General features: G+C 39.0%; 1 protein-coding gene across 2 annotated transcripts in view; it reads left to right on the top strand.

Moving 5' to 3' along the window:
- LOC132887821 (F-BAR and double SH3 domains protein 2) overlaps positions 1-18,814 on the top strand; it is a 384,178-nt gene that overhangs the window by 301,034 nt on the left and 64,330 nt on the right. For both annotated transcript variants that reach the window (XM_060923484.1, XM_060923483.1), the window contains exons 9-10: positions 10,539-10,661; positions 12,401-12,496. In XM_060923484.1, the coding sequence (XP_060779467.1) occupies positions 10,539-10,661; positions 12,401-12,496 (219 nt within the window). The remainder of the gene's footprint in view (positions 1-10,538; positions 10,662-12,400; positions 12,497-18,814) is intronic.

Raw genomic sequence — 18,814 nt, 5'->3', positions numbered from 1 at the left:
TTAAGTCTCTTCCATAGCACAGTGAAACAGACCCATCTTTAGAGGTTTGCCTTTTTTATCTATCTATCTATCTATCTATCTATCTATCTATCTATCTATCTATCTATCTACAGTGGTGCTTGAAAGTTTGTAAACCCTTTAGAATTTTCTATATTTCTGCATAAATATGACCTAAAACATCATCAGATTTTCATAAAAGTCCTAAAAGTAGATAAAGAGAACCCAGTTAAACAAATGAGACAAAAATATTATACTTGGTCATTTATTTATTGAGGAAAATGATCCAATATTACATATCTGTGAGTGGCAAAAGGATGTGAACCTCTAGGATTAGCAGTTAATTTGAAGGTGAAATTAGAGTCAGGTGTTTTCAATCAATGGGATGACAATCAGGTGTGAGTGGGCACCCTGTTTTATTTAAAGAACAGGGAGCTATCAAAGTCTGATCTTCACAACACACGTTTGTGGAAGTGTATCATGGCACGAACAAAGGAGATTTCTGAGGACCTCAGAAAAAGCGTTGGTGATGCTCATCAGGCTGGAAAAGGTTACAAAACCATCTCTAAAGAGTTTGGACTCCACCAATCCACAGTCAGACAGATTGTGTATAAATGGAGGAAATTCAAGACCATTGCTACCCTCCCCAGGAGTGGTCGACCAACAAAGATCACTCCAAGAGCAAGGTGTGTAATAGTCGGCAAGTTCACAAAGGACCCCATGGTAACTTCTAAGCAACTGAAGGCCTTGCTCACATTGGCTAATGTTAATGTTCATGAGTCCACCATCAGGAGAACACTGAACAACAATGATGTGCATGGCAGGGTTGCAAGGAGAAAGCCACTGCTCTCCAAAAAGAACATTGCTGCTTGTCTGCAGTTTGCTAAAATCACATGGACAAGCCAGAAGGCTACTGGAAAAATGTTTTGTGGACAGATGAGACCAAAATAGAACTTTATGTTTAAATGAGAAGTGTTATGTTTGGAGAAAGGAAAACACTGCATTCCAGCATAAGAACCATATCCCATCTGTGAAACATAGTGGTGGTAGGATGGTTTGGGCCTGTTTTGCTGCATCTGGGCCAGGACGGCTTGCCATCATTGATGGAACAATGAATTCTGAATTATACTAGTGAATTCTAAAGGAAAATGTCAGGATATCTGTCCATGAACTGAATCTCAAGAGAAGGTGGGTCATGCAGCAAGACAATGACCTATCACACAAGTTGTTCTGCCAAAGAATGGTTAAAGAAGAATAAAGTCAATGTTTTGGAATGGCTGTCAAAATTCTGACCTTAATCCAATCGAAATATTGTGGAAGGATCTGAAGCGAGCAGTTTATATGAGGAAACCCACCAACATCCCAAAGTTGAAGCTGTTCTGTATGGAAGAATGGGCTAAAATTCCTCCAAGCCGGCGTGCAGGACTGATCAACAGTTACCGGAAACATTTAGTTGCAGTTATTGCTGCACAAGGGGGTCACACCAGATACTGAAAGCAAAGGTTCACATACTTTTGCCACTCACAGATATGTATTATTGGATCATTTTCCTCAATAAATAAATAACCAAGTATAATATTTTTGTCTCATTTGTTTAAGTGGGTTCTCTTTATCTACTTTTAGGACTTGTGTGAAAATCTGATGATGTTTTAAGTCATATTTATGCAGAAATATAGAAAATTCTAAAGGGTTCACAAACTTTCAAGCACCACTCTATCTATCTATCTATCTATCTATCTATCTATCTATCTATCTATCTATCAGGGATGTGATTTTTCTGCGAATTCGCGGAATTCCACTTTTTTCACCTCAAAACTTGAAGAAAAAAGTTTTTTTCCGATTTTTCCCTCATCCACATTCGTATCCTATTCGTTCCGACTTTGTCTGAAAGATGGCAGCCTCGGATTTGCATCTTTACGCCTCGATCACGGAGGCTGCCATCTTTCAACTCTTTGTTTGAAGCGAGCTTACGTACAGCTATCTAACAAGCGCGTTCATTGGTTGTTACAAAGCGATGAGCCAATCACGTACCTCGTTTCATCTCAATGACGTAATTGCGTAAATGACGTAATTGCGTCAATGAGATGAAACGAGGTACGTGATTGGCTCATCGCTCTGTAACAACCAATGAACGCGCTTGTTAGATAGCTGTACGTAAACTCGTTTCAAACAAAGAGTTGAAAGATGGCAGCCTCCGTGATCGAGCGTAAAGATGCAAATCGAGTTAAAGAAATCGACAGAATAGTGAAAAAAAAGTTCAGCTGGGAATGGTTGGAGAAAAACCGCGGCTCGCCTCAGGGCGAATTACGTCACAAGGCGCGGGGCTAGCGGGCCCTGCTCGCGCTGGTTCTTTGGGGGGGGTGTGAGTGAGTGAATGAGTGTGTGTGAGTGAGTGAGTGAGTGAGTGAGTGAGTGAGTGTGTGTGTGTGTGTGTGTGTGTGTGAGCGAGCGAGCGAGAGTGTGTGTCAGAGTTGCATGTTGACCATTAAATTGGCTTGAATTTGTTAATCATGACAAGTTTTTTCTTGTGTGTTTTGCTTGCCATTTTAGTACAATTTTTAAGTCAGAAAACCCCAGAACCCAGGAGCTTCGGGGGGCTTCCCCCCTTGTCCCCCCACCACGCCGCTGCCCTGGACCAGCTGGGGGCCTGCGGCCCCCAGACCCCTGGCTAAAATTTTCAGATAATTTCACCAGCCCCAAATCACATCCCTGATCTATCTATCTATCTATCTATCTATCTATCTATCTATCTATCTATCTATCTATCTAGTAAATGGAGAGTAACCTACATAAATACAGGTACATGGCGCAGACCACTACCAGCAAGACAGGCGCTAATACAGCTAGCGTTAGCAACATGTCTGAGCAAGCCGAGTAGATCAGCATATACAACAATTATGATATGTTCACACCAAACAGGGCAAGAGCATTAAAATTCGCTCTGGCTGCCCTGAAATAATGACATCTATGACATAGATGAAATAGGCAGCTCCAAGTTTGTTCAGAATGGTTCATCTTGCAAACTTTATTTAAAGGGATTGCAAAGCAAACACGTCAACTGGTATCTTTGTGCCGACTTACAAGTTAACCTCATCAAATCTTTTAAATGTGAAGTTAAGAAATTGATCAATAGGGCGCTAGCGAACATAAAATGGAGTAGGTTGTGTGTTGGGTGAGCTCTTCAAAAAATTTGATTTAACTTCTTATTTGGCGCCCTACACATTAATATGCAGGAAAACCACCTACAGTACCACTCGTCTCTTCACCTGTTTTCTGCTTTTTTTTAATCTATCTATCTATCTAGTAAATGGCGAGTAACCTACGTATATACAGGTACATGGGGCAGACCACTACCAGCAAGACAGGCACTAATACAGCTAGCGTTAGCAACATGTCTGAGCAAGCCGAGCAGACCAGCATGATAGACATGAAAGCCAAGTTGCTGTCCTCACTCAAAACAGAAATAGCTGGTCTTTTCCAAAAAGAGCTGAAGGATGCGCTGGCTGTGGAATTTGGTGTGATATAAATTGGAACGACAAGCAGTTAAAATGGAAATTGCAAGTAACACCGCCATGCTACGATCCGACATGGAAACGATTAAAACGACTATGTCGGAAATGGAGCGTGGGCTTTCCACTTGTTTGGATGATATAACATCTCTACAGAACACCGTACACAAGCTCAAGAAGAATGTGGAGAACCTACAGGAAAAACGCTTGGACTTGGAAGGGAGGATGCGAAGCTCAAATATTCATATACTGAATGTGGCGGAGGAGCCCGGCTTAAGCTCTCCAGTCTCTGTTTCAAAGTTGATTAGAGAGACTCTGAAAATGGATAAAGAAGTGCTGATTGACCGATCTCACCGAGCTCTCCAACCAAAGAGATCAGATGGCAAACCCCGAGCCATAATATCAAAGCTGCACTACTATAAAGACTGCGTCGAAGTCCTCTGCTGGACCAGGGAGGCTGATCCACTGCTTGTACAACGGATCCACTATCTCCATCTTCCCTGACTATCCACCGAGTATTGCCTGTGTGAGATCGGTGTTTAACAATGTCAGGAAACTGCTTCGAGGACGGGACAGCATCCTTTACAGAATATTTCATCCAGCCCAGCTCCGTATTACACACAACGGGGCTGAGAGACAGTTTCACGACATGACTGAAGCTATGGCTTATGTGAAGCCAAACCTCCTCTAAAGACGGGTCTGTCTCACTGTGTTATGGAAGGGACTTAATACTCACAGCATACTTTGCAAACTGTTTTCCCTGCTTTTTCTTTTTCTTTTTTTCTTCTCCATTACCTTCATTTGTTGAGTAAGTTGATGGTGAAAGTGGAACAATGTCAGGTATGGATTGTTCTGGGGGGACAAGAGTAAACAGGATCACGTGCTATTGCTGATAACCACAGTTTAGAATCTAATTTGCTGTATTAGTCATTTACACATTTGGTCATCTCTGTTTTACAATAATATTTAAGAATATTGAATGACCAAGAAGTGTCTAGAGGTATTGGTCTGTTGTTTAAAGGGCACCACCTTTTTATTTACATTTTTTTTAAAAATCACATTACATTTTACATTTGGACAAGAGCAGAGCAACCTGCGAGACTAGCGTTTCCTCTCACAAGCATGTAATGTGTGGATTTTTTTCATTTTCACTCAACAGTCTCTCAATTAATGCCCCTATAGCAAGAAACAATATGTTTAAACCCTCTATTACAGATTGATCTTTTAGTGCTTGGACCAAGAATGGTCTGGTCACATTTAAAGGGCTTGTATGTTGATGATAGTTTTGCATCATTTGAACAGCTGAGATCTAAATTCAAAATCCCTAACTCTCTCATTTTTTTCAAATGCTTGCAACTTTGCAGCTTTGTATAATCAAATTCAGCTAATTTTCCATCATTACCATCCAGTACTCTCCTTGAATTGGTTTTAGAGCTCAGTTCCAACTCTAAAAACAGTATTGGAAAAATCTATACTTTACTCAACTCTTACAATTTAGAATTCCTGACATGTTTAAAAAGACAGTGGGAGGAAGAATTAGATACAGAACTTTCTGAAGACATGTGGCAATCAACATTAGATAAGATACACTCATCCTCAATTTCTTTAAAATATAAAGTAATACAATTCAAGATTCTGTATAGATTGCATTGGTCTAAAGCAAGATTGGCCAAATTTGCACCAAATTTCAACCCTAACTGTGATCCCTGTGGAACAGCACCAGCCATTTTATCACACATGTTTTGGCTCTGCCCAAAATTAATAGACTTTTGGCAAGCTATATTTCATTTTTTTCCAACATGCTAGGAACATTCATAGAGCCCCACACCATAATAGCAATATTTGGCACAGTACCGCGGGATCTCTGTCTCAACAAATGTGGCAAGCATATAATAGCTTTTGCTACACTCCTGGCCAGGAGACTTGTACTGCTCAAATGGAAAGAAAGATCCCCTCCAACTTTCCATATACTGTATGGATTAGAGATCTCATGGATCATCTGACCCTAGAGAAAATTCGTTATGCTACAAGTGGCTGTGCTCTTAAATTTTACACAATCTGGCGACCAGTTCTGGATCAGGTAGAAAAGATGGACGTTTCAGGCGTATTAAACGTATAGATGTAACCCCCCCTCCTTTCCCTCTTTTTCTCAGTCATTTTTTTTTCCTTTTTCTGAACTCATTTGTGGTTCTTTTTGTGTCTTCTACAAATTATTTATCATACTTAATATGTAATGTTTTACATTTGGGATGGTGTAAAGGGGTAGGGTTGTGTGTTGGAGTCTGTTGGACTATATTAAACTGGTACTTAAAATTGTATTTTGTATAACCTAAAAATTAATAAAAAATACCTTGAGCAAAAAAAAAAAGCAATTGATCGATGAAGGAAAATAATTTGTTATTACATGTTTGGGAAGAAATTAAACTAAGGACAGATACTAATTAAAAGCCATTTGTGTGGTGTGACTTTTGTGTTGATTCTAAGTCAGATTTAATCTTGTTTGTTTGTTTGTTTGTTTTAAATGTCTCGGTACACAAACTGGGACACATCATGAAAAATGGGGAAAACTCACCACTGCAATTATTAGTTTCCCCTCCATTGTACTTGGGAGCCAAAATTTAGACCACTGTGTTGTCTAGTATTCTTTAGAGCTGAGCATTTCTCAATTCCAGTTGGTTGCCGCTGAACCATGGCTGTGTCCAAAATCACTCACTGACACATACTATATATTCACTATATACGGTAGGGAATTCTATATAGAGGACTGTATAGTGAGCTCATTGGTAAAATGGAAAAAACGCTTTCGGACACTACTCTGCCATGCCGTTATTTACGCCATTACTGTCACACAATTAAAATGTGCCAGATCAGTTGGCTGGTGGGTTTTCAAAATAAGATGCATGTATTAAAATGCATGCATGTAAAATGCATGCATGTATTTCCGTGATAGGCATATTATACTGAGCGTATTTCTCACATTAATAAACACAAAGTACTTTGTGTCTGCTGCATATTTCAGTTCTTTTAAATCAAGGCTGAATACTTTGCTGCTGCCTTTTATTTAATCAAATTTGAGGCTTTTGATTAATTCCTTGCTCTGAACTGTATCTTTTATTCTTGTATTTTATGCCTTATTCTATTTTAGCTAATTTTTTATTCTCTTACTATTTTTAATTGTACTTGAATGTCTGCTTATAATGTGTTTCTTCCTTCGTCCATTCACCCCAGCACACTTTTTTTTTCTTCCTTTTCTTTCAGCGCAACCGTGATGCATGATGGTATATATTGCTTGGTTAGTGACCATCAGTTGTACACTACTTTTCATGGTGCATTGTGGGATACTATGAGTCCACTATATAGGGTGTAATAATTCTCACTATACATTCGGACAGCACTACAAAATGGCAAACTCGCTATATGGTCCACTATATAGTGAGTAGTGAGTGATTTTGGACACAGGGCATGTCATAGCTCATTACCATAAAGTTGCCTGGACTTCAACTTTATTCTGATGCCCCCACCACCCAAGACATGCCGCCAACAGTCATGCCACGGTTCACTGCCGAGAAATGCTGGCTTACATAGAAAATAAATGACTTCCAGTTGTTTTGACGCTCTGTTTTGTCTATAAACGTAGTGTTAGTTCTGGTCTACTTGTTTTATTGGTCAGGCGGTGTTCCAAGAGTGCTGATATTTCACATAACCACACTGGGAGGTTTCACTGTCTTCATCATGACACTCATCTGTGTTCGCCACATAAATTTTCACTTCCTAGTTTGACACAGTTACTACAGTAGTGTTAGCAACATCAGCTGACATGGCAAATTATATTTTTCAGAAATATAAGTTTTAACTTAAAATATGAAATCATTTCAGATGACAAGGAAGAAGAGACACCAATTTAACCAGAAGCACCTTTAATGGGAATCTACAAATCAATGGGAACGAGTTGGGTGTGGCTTATTCAGGACCCATTTCTGCTGTAGAGGATTTTCACTGAGGTCACAGATTTTTGTTTTTCACTCAGCGTCCACCATGTTGCCGGGCAAACAAAGAAACAGCCGTGACCATTAATAATGAAAATAATGCATGCGCTCTCTCTCTCTCTCTCTTTGTGTATCCATGCACGTTTGTTCACAGCTTCAGATGGATTAAATGCAGAGGAGGAATTTCGCTGTGCTTGAGTTTACATGTGACAAAAATGAAAAATAAAGGCGGCTTCTTCTTAATTTGCCTACAAATGTATTTATTCCACTTGAAAAGTCTATGGCAAACCAGCTACCGGATTTGGGACACCACAACATCCTGAACTATTTAGTATTTGGGACTCTAAATTCACCGGAGATGCGAAAGGCAGACAAAAGTACAAATGCCTACCAATATTTCAAGGCAGGTTTTGTGCTGGAATGTTATGGGAAATTCCCGATAAAGAAAAAAAAAATTTATTATGACAAAGGTAAGCTCAAACATGGACTTCTAACAATAATAAACAAGCCAGTGCCTGGATCTCGCATGTTTTTTGGTGTTTAGCTGAGTCTACATTATCACTACATAACAAACATGCCCCTAGTTGAGCCAAGCATTAGGTCTAATAAAATGTCCAGAACCCACATCCAGATATATATTTTAACGTTGCAAAAAGCTTTCACACTAACCTGATATAAAATGTTCTCCACACACACAGGAATAATTTATCATCCAGTCTTCCTATTTAACTGCAGCTCGCCATGTTTCTCATATTTCTGGGTTCTCCGGGAAGCAGTGAAAAGTTAAACCAGGCTCATCTCCATGTCTGTTATTACATCCAAAAGCACTACAGGTCTCTGGCATTGTTCTTTTACATGTAACTTCTACAAGTTTATCTGTAAATGTTTAATGAATTTGGCTTACAATCACTCGTGTACACTTGTGCTGGTTGCTGGCAAACACAAAGCTCACCAGGCAACATGGCCACGTTAAACAAATCAGCAGTTACGATGACGTTGCGTGAAAGTTCTCTATAGGAGCAAAAATAAACAAAATATTTTGCTGATATTGTGTCTGAAATGCCACTTACTTGTTATTAATTTCTTGTTCATGCAACTGTTGTCGAAAAGCAAGCTCACACACGAGGTTGTGCTGTTGTACTGAGTATCAGCACGTTTCTGATTAGCTACGACACTCAGCCTACAGCATTGTGCCTACAACGCAACCACAGCCTTGCTGATATTCAGTACAATAGCATGCCCTCTCATATGACGTCACTTAAATATCATCTGGGCCTCAAAAATAATTAAACCCAGGTCTAAAAAGAAGTTCAGTGTTAAGAGAGCCAGGGAGATTGGAGGAAAGTGAGAGGTGGGATAAAATGTTGAGGTAAATTTCATTTCAGGTTTAATTGAATTCTGTCAGTAATTCAAAAATATTTTGGGGCCTATATCAGGAATATTCAGGAATGGACAGCATGTTCTCAGGTTATGGACTGGTTGTGTTCAGAAGCTGATATTTTGTGAGCAAATAATGGTTTTAGAGTGATATATGTGGATCTTTTAAAAAGGATATTAAGAAGGTTGACTTTTTAAAATTTCTTTCTTTCTTTCTATTGTGTTCAGAAGCTGATATTTTGTGAGCAAATAATGGTTTTAGAGTGATATATGTCTCTCATCATCATAGAAATTGATTATTATTCTCATCTCATTATCTCTAGCCGCTTTATCCTGTTCTACAGGGTCGCAGGCAAGCTGGAGCCTATCCCAGCTGACTACGGGCGAAAGGCGGGGTACACCCTGGACAAGTCGCCAGGTCATCACAGGGCTGTGATATATGTGGATCTTTTAAAAAGGATATTAAGAAGGTTGGCTTTTTAAAATTTTTCTTTCTATTTATTTATTTATTTATTTATTTAACCACTACCTTCCTGGCATTTCTTCATTCACTATAAAAGTTTTTTTGTTGTCTTTAATTTGTTCTCCAGTTTCTTTCATTCATTCATTCATTATCTCTAGCCACTTTATCCTGTTCTACAGGGTCACAGGCAAGCTGGAGCCTATCCCAGCTGACTACGGGCGAAAGGCGGGGTACACCCTGGACAAGTCACCAGGTCATCACAGGGCTGACACATAGACACAGACAACCATTCACACTCGCATTCACACCTACGGTCAATTTAGAGTCACCAGTTAACCTAACCTGCATGTGTTTGGACTGTGGGGGAAACCGGAGCACCCGGAGGAAACCCACGCGGACACGTGGAGAACATGCAAACTCCTCACAGAAAGGCCCTCGCCAGCCACGGGGCTCGAACCTGGACCTTCTTGCTGTGAGGCGACAGCGCTAACCACTACACCACCGTGCCGCCCTGTTCTCCAGTTTGTTTGAGGTATAACTTTTTATATAAAGTATATACATTAAATCAAAGATAAAGATGTTCTTTTATGCCATAGTGTAAAACATCTGGATTCGATGCATTTGAATGTATGGCACTGTATTATTGTGTGCCATTGCCCAAAGAACAATCCATTCAAAGTTTATGTAAAGTTTATTAAGACTCAGATGTATTGGGGTGTTATTTGAAAGCATTAATTAGCTACGTTAAGGTGAAGTTTAAATTTGACTGACACTACTGGTTAGTTGTGATCAGATTTGGTAGGTCAGGCTCAGATTTGGATGAATCTTGTCACAGCAACTTGGAGCAGTGGATCACGCCAGGTTCAGACTCTGTGTTCTCAAACTGCAATCAGGATGCAGTCGGAATCTCTGAACTGATTAAAGCTGTAGTTTGGAGAAGAGAGGGAGGTTTTCACTTTTGTTTTCGTGCGTCAAGGCTGTGGAATCTGAACTGGCTGACTTTTCCCAGCAGCTGCTGCGCTGCTCTGATCCAAAGATTACACAACGCTGAGAAACACATGGCCAGTACATTTCTCCTGAACTGCGTTGGGACAGAGAAACGACAAACTTGCCATACACTTCCTGGCTTTTTCCTTGTAAACCACTTTCATAATACTAATACTGTATGATTCTCTCTCTCTCTCTCTCTCTCTCTCTCTCTCTCAGGCTCTGGATGGTAGTGTGTATGAACACGTGAAGGATTATTTGATGTCTTTCTGCCGGACAGAGTTGGAAGCATTCCAGGCCATCCACAACACGTTTCAATTCCTGCTGGACAAGTCCAGTCGAGTGAGTCACACACACACACACACACACACACACACACAAAAAAAAAAACAACTCTTATTTCATTATCAGCACCCAATCTGTCTCTGCGTTTCCCTGTTCTGTGCTCCTTTCATTCCCAGAAATAGCTGTATGTTGCCAGCATCCCATTAACTGCTCCCCTATGTAGCAATTCCCTTTGCTGCGTACACACGTACACACACACGTACACACACACACACACACACACACACACACACACACATATTGTGTGCATAATTCCACAGGACTTTTCCTCTGCACTCAGATATATATCTGCAGGCTATCCTGCTGTCCCTGGGGTGCCTTATGTTACATACTGTAGCTGTGTGTGTGTGTGTGTGTGTGTGTGTGTGCGCGCGCGCGTGTTCACCAACTGCAAGTACTTTGGAAGTATCGATATGTGGACTGTACTGCATTTCATCTAGCTCCTGCATGATTCTTGATGAAATACAAATCACAGTTTTGTTGGCTTAGGCCCATTTTGTAAGGAAAACTGTGGACAGTATATTTGCCCTCTTATGCAGACATGAGCCCATGGGGGGGGGGGTATTCTCTCCACATTCACTGGATTTTGAGAAATGGAGCATTTTTATTTTTATTATTTGCAAATTCAATAAATAAAAACTTTATACAAAATGTCTGACAAAGTAATTTCCACTTAGAATGTAAACAAACTGGCAAAATGACAGTAGCAATTTGTGAAAAAATGCTATAATAATAATAATTCTTGAATAATAAAAAAAGATGAAATTCTTACCATCAAATACTTTTATTCCATATTTTGTTGCTTTTTTTTTTTGTATTTTTTGGGGTTTTGTTTTCAAGTAGGGTTTTTATTTCGTCCTTGGTTGGTTCAGCAACACGTGCCGCCATTTTGTTTTTCTCTACTCACGGTATATGAGCTGATAGCCTAGTAGTAGAGTAGCCAATCAGAGCATGCGATTGCTCATATCCAGTGAATCTGGATAGAATAAAGGGCATTATGTTCCCAGTACAATGACATTTAGTATTCAGTCACAGAACAGTCGTAACTTCCATTAACACAACACCTGTTGGAAACTGTTATCTACTGACATGTAATATTGCTTTTTGGGAATGATTTTCATCATTTTGAAACAATAGCTACATTTACATACACACATTTTTTAACGTTCAGAAACAATTCATTCCAGTCGGCAATTCCGAGCATACCGTTTACATGCAAGCATTTGGATAGATGTCCATGTTTTTATGTCACAAGTGTACATACAGAATTCAATTTCTTACAGGTGGACAATCCCGCTGGCTTACTGTTTTCTGTAAAGATGGACATGTTTTTCCCATCTGTAAAATGTCACGATGTTGTCATGTCACAAAGGCGTACTGCACATATGCAGGTTACAGATGGAGAAGGCAATCCAATTGAGTGTTTACATGGCTAATGTTTTACTATCAAACAGATTATCAGAGGTCTACACCACTTCTTTCAATCCGATTAAATTCCAAATTGGAATGGGTATCGAGCTTGAATCTGATTATTGACAGATTATTAGGGTCCATGTAAATGTAGCTAATGTGACAAAGTTCATTTGGGCAAAGATTTTAGGAATCATGTGTCAGTAGACATGTTAAGCTACTAAAATTAGAAGGGTCAATATTAAACATTTAAATTTAAATAGTCAAACTTACTCTGATAGCCCTACTGCATACACACACTAACTGATTGTATATCTCTGATCCAGGTGGGGCAGGACTTCAATCAGCAGCTGTTCCTGCAGGAGAATCCCATTTTCCACAAAGCACAGGACTTTCAGTTCCAACCGTGTGACAGTGACACAGTGAGAGACATACACAAAGACACACAAAACAGATAATGTATTGTACGATGTACAGTACATGAATTTGTTTTCATTTTGCTTTTGTAAAAGACCAGGGCTGCATCTGAATTCAGTATGTACTAACAAAGGTACCTACAAAACTGATCATAACTATAATATGTGAGCGAGTAGTAAGGACACAATTCGGACATACTTCGCCACCATCTTGTCTGTCCTCTGACCCAGATGTTCACAGATACCCATGTATGCAGTGAAATTGAAATCTATATATTTCAACAATGGCAGAAATATTTAAACAATTCCTGATCCATTTGAACATCACTTCGTATGGCCGTCTTCTGTTTTTCCCAGCGGAATTCTTCTTCAGTTATTCGGAGCCTCCAGCTAAATTATGAGATAGTGTAGTGTGGTACATTTGCATGTAGTAGATCATCTGAATACCATTCAACTACGATTAAATGCTTACTGAGTATTCGGACACCCTACATACTGTTTTTTGCGTACTAATAGCATCAAGGTATGCACATTCAGATGCAGCCCAGCTCTGGGATTTCTGCTCTCCTGCTTCCTCCAGAAACAGTGCTTTGTCAAATAATATCTGGTTCTCTGGTCCCTTTGTATTGATGGACAGTGTTGACAAGGGCTGACAAATTGAGCATGACAACAGATGAGCTACAGCCATTAATAGCATTTATATGGAAAAGAAACAAAGGCTGAGAATAAAAGTGGACGTCATATTCATTCATTCATTCATTCATCTGCAGGTAACATCTTTCTCCTGGTCAGGGTTGTGGTGAATCCAGAGCCAATCCCAGGAGCACTGTGTGTCACTGGAACACCAGTTCATCTCAGGGCCCTATATATATATATATATATATATATATATATATATATATATATATATATATATATGTGTGTGTGTGTGTGTGTGTGTGTGTGTGTGTGTGTGTATACACATGCACATGCATACACACAACCAGGGGAAACCAGAAGACCTGGAGGTCATGCATGCATGGTGAGAGCATCCAAAGCTCCATTAAGACAGTATGGGATTGAACCTGGACCCTGTGAGAGAATAACAAAGAGGGGAGACGTGAGACGTTGTATCTGACAGGAAAATTAAAACCTGCTATTTTTGCTTTTTCTGAAAACAGACACATTTTTACACTGCATTTTATTTTGGTTTTATCTCTGTCACCCATGAGCATCACACCTATCCACCTCAGCATCATGCCACACCTTTGAAGAAAAAAACTCTCTCTCACACACACACACATGCACTCATACGCACTCTGTTAGCAGTCTCATCCTCACACTCTATATTTACCCTATGCAGCAGACACTTCCGGATGTGTCGGAAACACTCGCGTGACTAAACAGCAACAGCTCTGTTTAATATCTCTCTCTCTAGCTTAGAATAAAGCTTGTTCATCCACATGCTTCTTTTTCCAAGAATATATTCATCCACATGGTATTAACATTGACATTTTGTCCTTTCTCACAGCTAAAATAGTCTCTTTATACATATCCACTTGCCCTTTTTCTCTCTTTCCTACTTTGACTCTTCCTTATTCTCTCAATCTCTTGTGCCTCACATCCTTTCTGTTATTCTATTTTTCTTACTTATCTCCCTCTTACAGACACTCCTTCTCACTTATTCGTTCTCTATTTTTTTCCGCTCCATCTCCCTCTCTCACCTCTCACTCTTTCTGTCTCCCTTTGTCTTTCTGTTCTTTAACAGTTGCTCCCTCTCTTTTATTCATTTTCTCCTTCTCACTGTCCAGTCTACTAAATTCTAAATTCCTCTCACCTTTTTTCCCTGTATGTCTTAATCTATTTATTTCTCACGTACACCCCCTCATTCTATTGTTCTCGCTCTCATTACATTTTCTTTTTGTTTCTCACATTTCTGCTCTCAATTCCTTAAATTTAACTTCTCATACTTTCTCATTATTGTACCTCTTTCACTCTCTCTCATTCTGTTTCTCTCTCATTCTAACGCTCGTATTCACCGTTTTCTCTCTCTCATTGTAACGTTCGGTGAATAACCGTTTTCTCTCCTGTATGTTGCCTCTGTCTCTAGCATATTAAGTCTTCCTCTCTGTAGTTCTTTCCATCTATCTCTCAGCCCATCCTTCAATCTCTCGATCAGCCTTTCATTGTCTCTTACTCTCCTCCTCTCATTCCCTGCAACACTGTCAGCTCTCTTAACTCTGACATTCAATTTTTTTCTGATCTTTAGTTCTTTCCTTTTTTGTTTTGCACTATGGACTGTATATTTGCTGTTGTAGGGCTGCTCTGCTCTTAGACTTGACCTGTACTAAATTTTACGATCTGATAACTTGACACTAACTTCCTGCCACTAACCTCCTTCTTTCTCCTCCTAACTTTGTTTCCATTTGCTGTCTGTGTGTGTGTGCGCACTCCTGGCTCAGACTCTGAGCTCTGTGCAGCAGTTGGTGGACATTGAGCCATCGGCGGTCAGTGTGATGAGAATGACCTTGGCCCAGGTAGAGTGATACACAGCTAACAAACTCCCATAATGCAACGGTGCACTTAGTCTATACTGCAAGAAAATACACTCATTTCCATTGCATGTTTTAGATAAAAATGGACATGATAGTAGCAGGTTTGCCAGAGAAGTGTATTCTGTGTGTGTTTTGAAAAAACACTGGATGCTGCACTGAGCTAAACACCATCACTATTTCAAATGTCTATTTCTACATACACACAGGTCACACTGATTTACTGAAGGTTTGCTTGTGTAAAGCTTAATAACGCCCACAAAAATGTGCAAGCTTATTGATCTACAGGCTCTACTTAAAGGAGCAAGATAGCACATCTTATCCGATTTTTGCTTCTTTGCCTTAAGGAATTTGCTTTGCTTTACTTCAAACAAGTAAAATACAAAGTGGTGTTGATGCACATCGATTCATTTAGCACTTGCAGTGTGATTTATAACAGCCCGAAAGTCCCGTGAGCAAGCAGGAATTCTATGTACAAAAGACAAAATTATACCACTGATTAGCTTTATCAAGATTGTCTTAGTATCTCAAACTGATCTCATCTCTTAAAATTATGACTTAATATTCCAGCAGCAAATTTTTTTTTTCCATTTTAGACATTTGTTGTTCACACACTGAACTCGACCAATTCTACCAAGAACAGTGGTTAAATATCCAACAAGAATTCTGCCAGAAGCTTGCTGATGGCTACCAAAAGCCATTCATGCAATTATTCTTTATAAATCACTCTCAACTTTCTTTGCACGCTCATTAACAGATTCAATAAATTTATACTGAAATATTTCTGATGTTAACGATTCTAATAATTTGCTAGTTGCTGCTGTTTTTGTTTTGTTTTTAGCATTGGACATTGCTATTGTTAGCACAGTTATAGTGACATTCAATGTCATATTAATGAGAAATCCAACATAGTCGTAGACAACAAACGATGGCGTCAAATGCAGTGCAGTCTACAAGGTGACAACACGATGGCGTCGATGGCCATGGAAGCTCTGGAAGTAAAGTGTACAGATAAGGAAGTGAGGGAGCTGGATATACTAAACGATTAAAGTGCTGTTTCAGTGCTCTCTTTAGATAGAGATGAAGCAAGGTGTAAATCCTATTGCACCACAGTCAGCAGATAGTCGAATGGCATTACAGATAATGTAGGAAGCCATAAACCAGAGTGAAAGTAAAACACAAGGTCAGGTCTCTTTTAATTATAATATCAATCTTGGATGCCACAGAAGATCACATTCATTAATAAAGATTGATGTGCCATGGTTCATTCAAAGTGTTGCATAACATAAATATACAAAAAATTTGCTTAATTTTTTGGCTTTGTTCAGTCACAAGCTCAATTTCATAGCAATAATATGGCATGTAATTTGTTCAGATTTAGATTATTCATTTATTTAAGTGAGCAGTTTAAGATTAAGAACAGTTGATAGATTAATGCCTCAGTAATTAGTCAACTGTTTGTTTCAATTTCAAACATTTTATTCATTAAAGATTTTAAGGGTTTGAAAATATATGGGTTTTAGTTTTATTACTTCCCCCAACTTTGTTAGAGTTTTTATTTTTCCCAATGTAACTCAAAAAGTAGTGACTGGATTTTGATGAAATTTTGAGAAAAGGTGGGTCATGGGCCAAGGAACAATTTGATTAGATTTTGACGCGGATCCGAATATGTAGCTTGGCAGAGATTCTACCAAATTCCCTTCTAGTTAATCCTGTTTGACTGAAAAGACAAAAATTTTTTTACAAAAGTACTGGTGGTTGGGATTCAGTATTTAGTTTTTTTTACCCAATTTTCATCAATTTTCAGTTAGTTCTACCCAGTAGTTATGTTTAAACAATTGCACAGCACGCCCCCATGATCTTCCAATGACATTCACGCAGTTTAGGATGTTAAGCTGCTCAGATCTCTGGCTACAATTATAAATTTTGGTACATATACAGCACTGTGCAAAAGTATTGGCACCATAATGAAACAAAATACACATTTTGTCTCAGTTGTTTATTTCCTGACTTGTGCATTATGGCGCAATTAAAAAAAAAAAAAAGATTTCCAAACATTAATTTTCCAACCAAACTTCACTGTTACAGAAAATTTTGTACATTTCCTGAAAATATTGACAGACCACTTTTCAGACAAAATATGAATGTGGCTATCAGGTTTTACCTTCAAAATACAGAAACAACTGTGACAAAGTCTCCAGAAAGCTGTGGCAGTTTCTTCAACATGCTTACAAATACTAACCAGCCAAGTTCCTTATAAAACTGCAGTGTATCTCAGACTACTGTTACATTTTTAAAGGCAAAGGCTGGTCACACCAAATATTGACTTGTACCTGCCATCAATGAGGTTGTTTGCTGCCAAGATAGATGGTCAGACATTCAAAGTAGCCTCGACTGCAGCCTTGGTGGTTGAGATGGGCTCCATGGCATCATGGCTGGCCACTTGGTCCTTTGGATTATTTTTCAAGGCAGCATTTCTTTACAGCATTAAGACCTGTAAAGTCCTCTGCACAGCAGTGTATTACTGTAATACGTACTATATAAAGCACATACACTGCCAGGTGAAAGTTTTGGGGCATGTTTTTGAATAGCAATTAAAAATATCTCCAAAAAGTGCTTTTCTGACCTGAGATTAATCGCAAAGCTCACACAACAGACACTAAGGGGGGGAAAAAAAAACAGAAAAAAAGAATCATTTAAAATGCGTCCACTGTGTTTGTCTTCAGATGTCTTTCGCACTATCTGATGATGTCAGCACTTTTTGCTTCCTGTGTCCTGTGACTAATGTTGGGTTCTCTGCTGCTGTTAGACTGTTCAATGCAGTTTGCATTGATCCTCATCCAGACATTTAATATCTCTCCGTTTGGAATACGTGCTCACATACACTTTAACAGGAAGTCTTATTGAAGCAGAGCCTTGCTTATTGTGTGTCCTGTCATTCATGCATGTGTCAGAGTGTGAGGTTTCTGATGATCTGCACTTAAGTCATTATACTAGGAAGTGTGTAGGTGCCAGGATGGACTGGAGACAGTAGAGGATATTCTATCAGATACTGCCCCGAACATTTGAATATATGTGTATTGGTCTGGGAAAGCTGTTAAGTTTTCACTACTTCTGGCTGGAGTGCTCATCACTTCACTCCTTCATGCATATGAACAGCCTAAAGATACACTTAGAAGATGGCTTTTGACAATTAATACAAACAGTTTTGCTACGATGGCTTAGGACTGCAGTTACCACGAACAGGTGATAACTTTAAACGTCATGTCAAAACTATAATGAATTTACTGGTTACACAATTGCACTTTTTGACCATGTAGAACACAGTTATAGGAGCAAGTTATTTATAATCACACTATCTGTTATTACCCAAATGAGGATGAGTTCCCTTTTGAGTCTGGTTCCTCTCAAGATTTCTTTCTCATGATGTCTCAGGGAGTTTTTCCTTGTCACCATCACCTCAGGCTTGCTCATTCAGGATAAACTTGTAAATTCATGTGTTGAAAATTTACATCCAGAATGTATATATTTCTGTCAAGCTACTTTGTGACAATGTCTACTGGTAAAAGCACTATACAACTGAAATTGAAGTGAATAGAATTGGTAAAGCTATGTGCACAGCGAAATGAACATAAACCGAAGTAATCTGAATATGAGTTTAAATCCCAGCGAGTGAGTTTTACTTCAGGCAATAAGACAAAGACTGGTATTGATCATGCTGTAATCAAAGTGATGATTTATTGTCTCCATTTTCATTTTAAATGCTAATACATTCATTCTGATTGAGATGCAT

The sequence above is a fragment of the Neoarius graeffei genome, chromosome 6, assembly GCF_027579695.1.
Source record: "Neoarius graeffei isolate fNeoGra1 chromosome 6, fNeoGra1.pri, whole genome shotgun sequence".
NCBI lineage: Eukaryota > Metazoa > Chordata > Actinopteri > Siluriformes > Ariidae > Neoarius > Neoarius graeffei.
The sequence above is the reverse complement of the archived record's forward strand: the minus strand, read 5'-3'. Positions and strand labels throughout refer to the sequence as shown.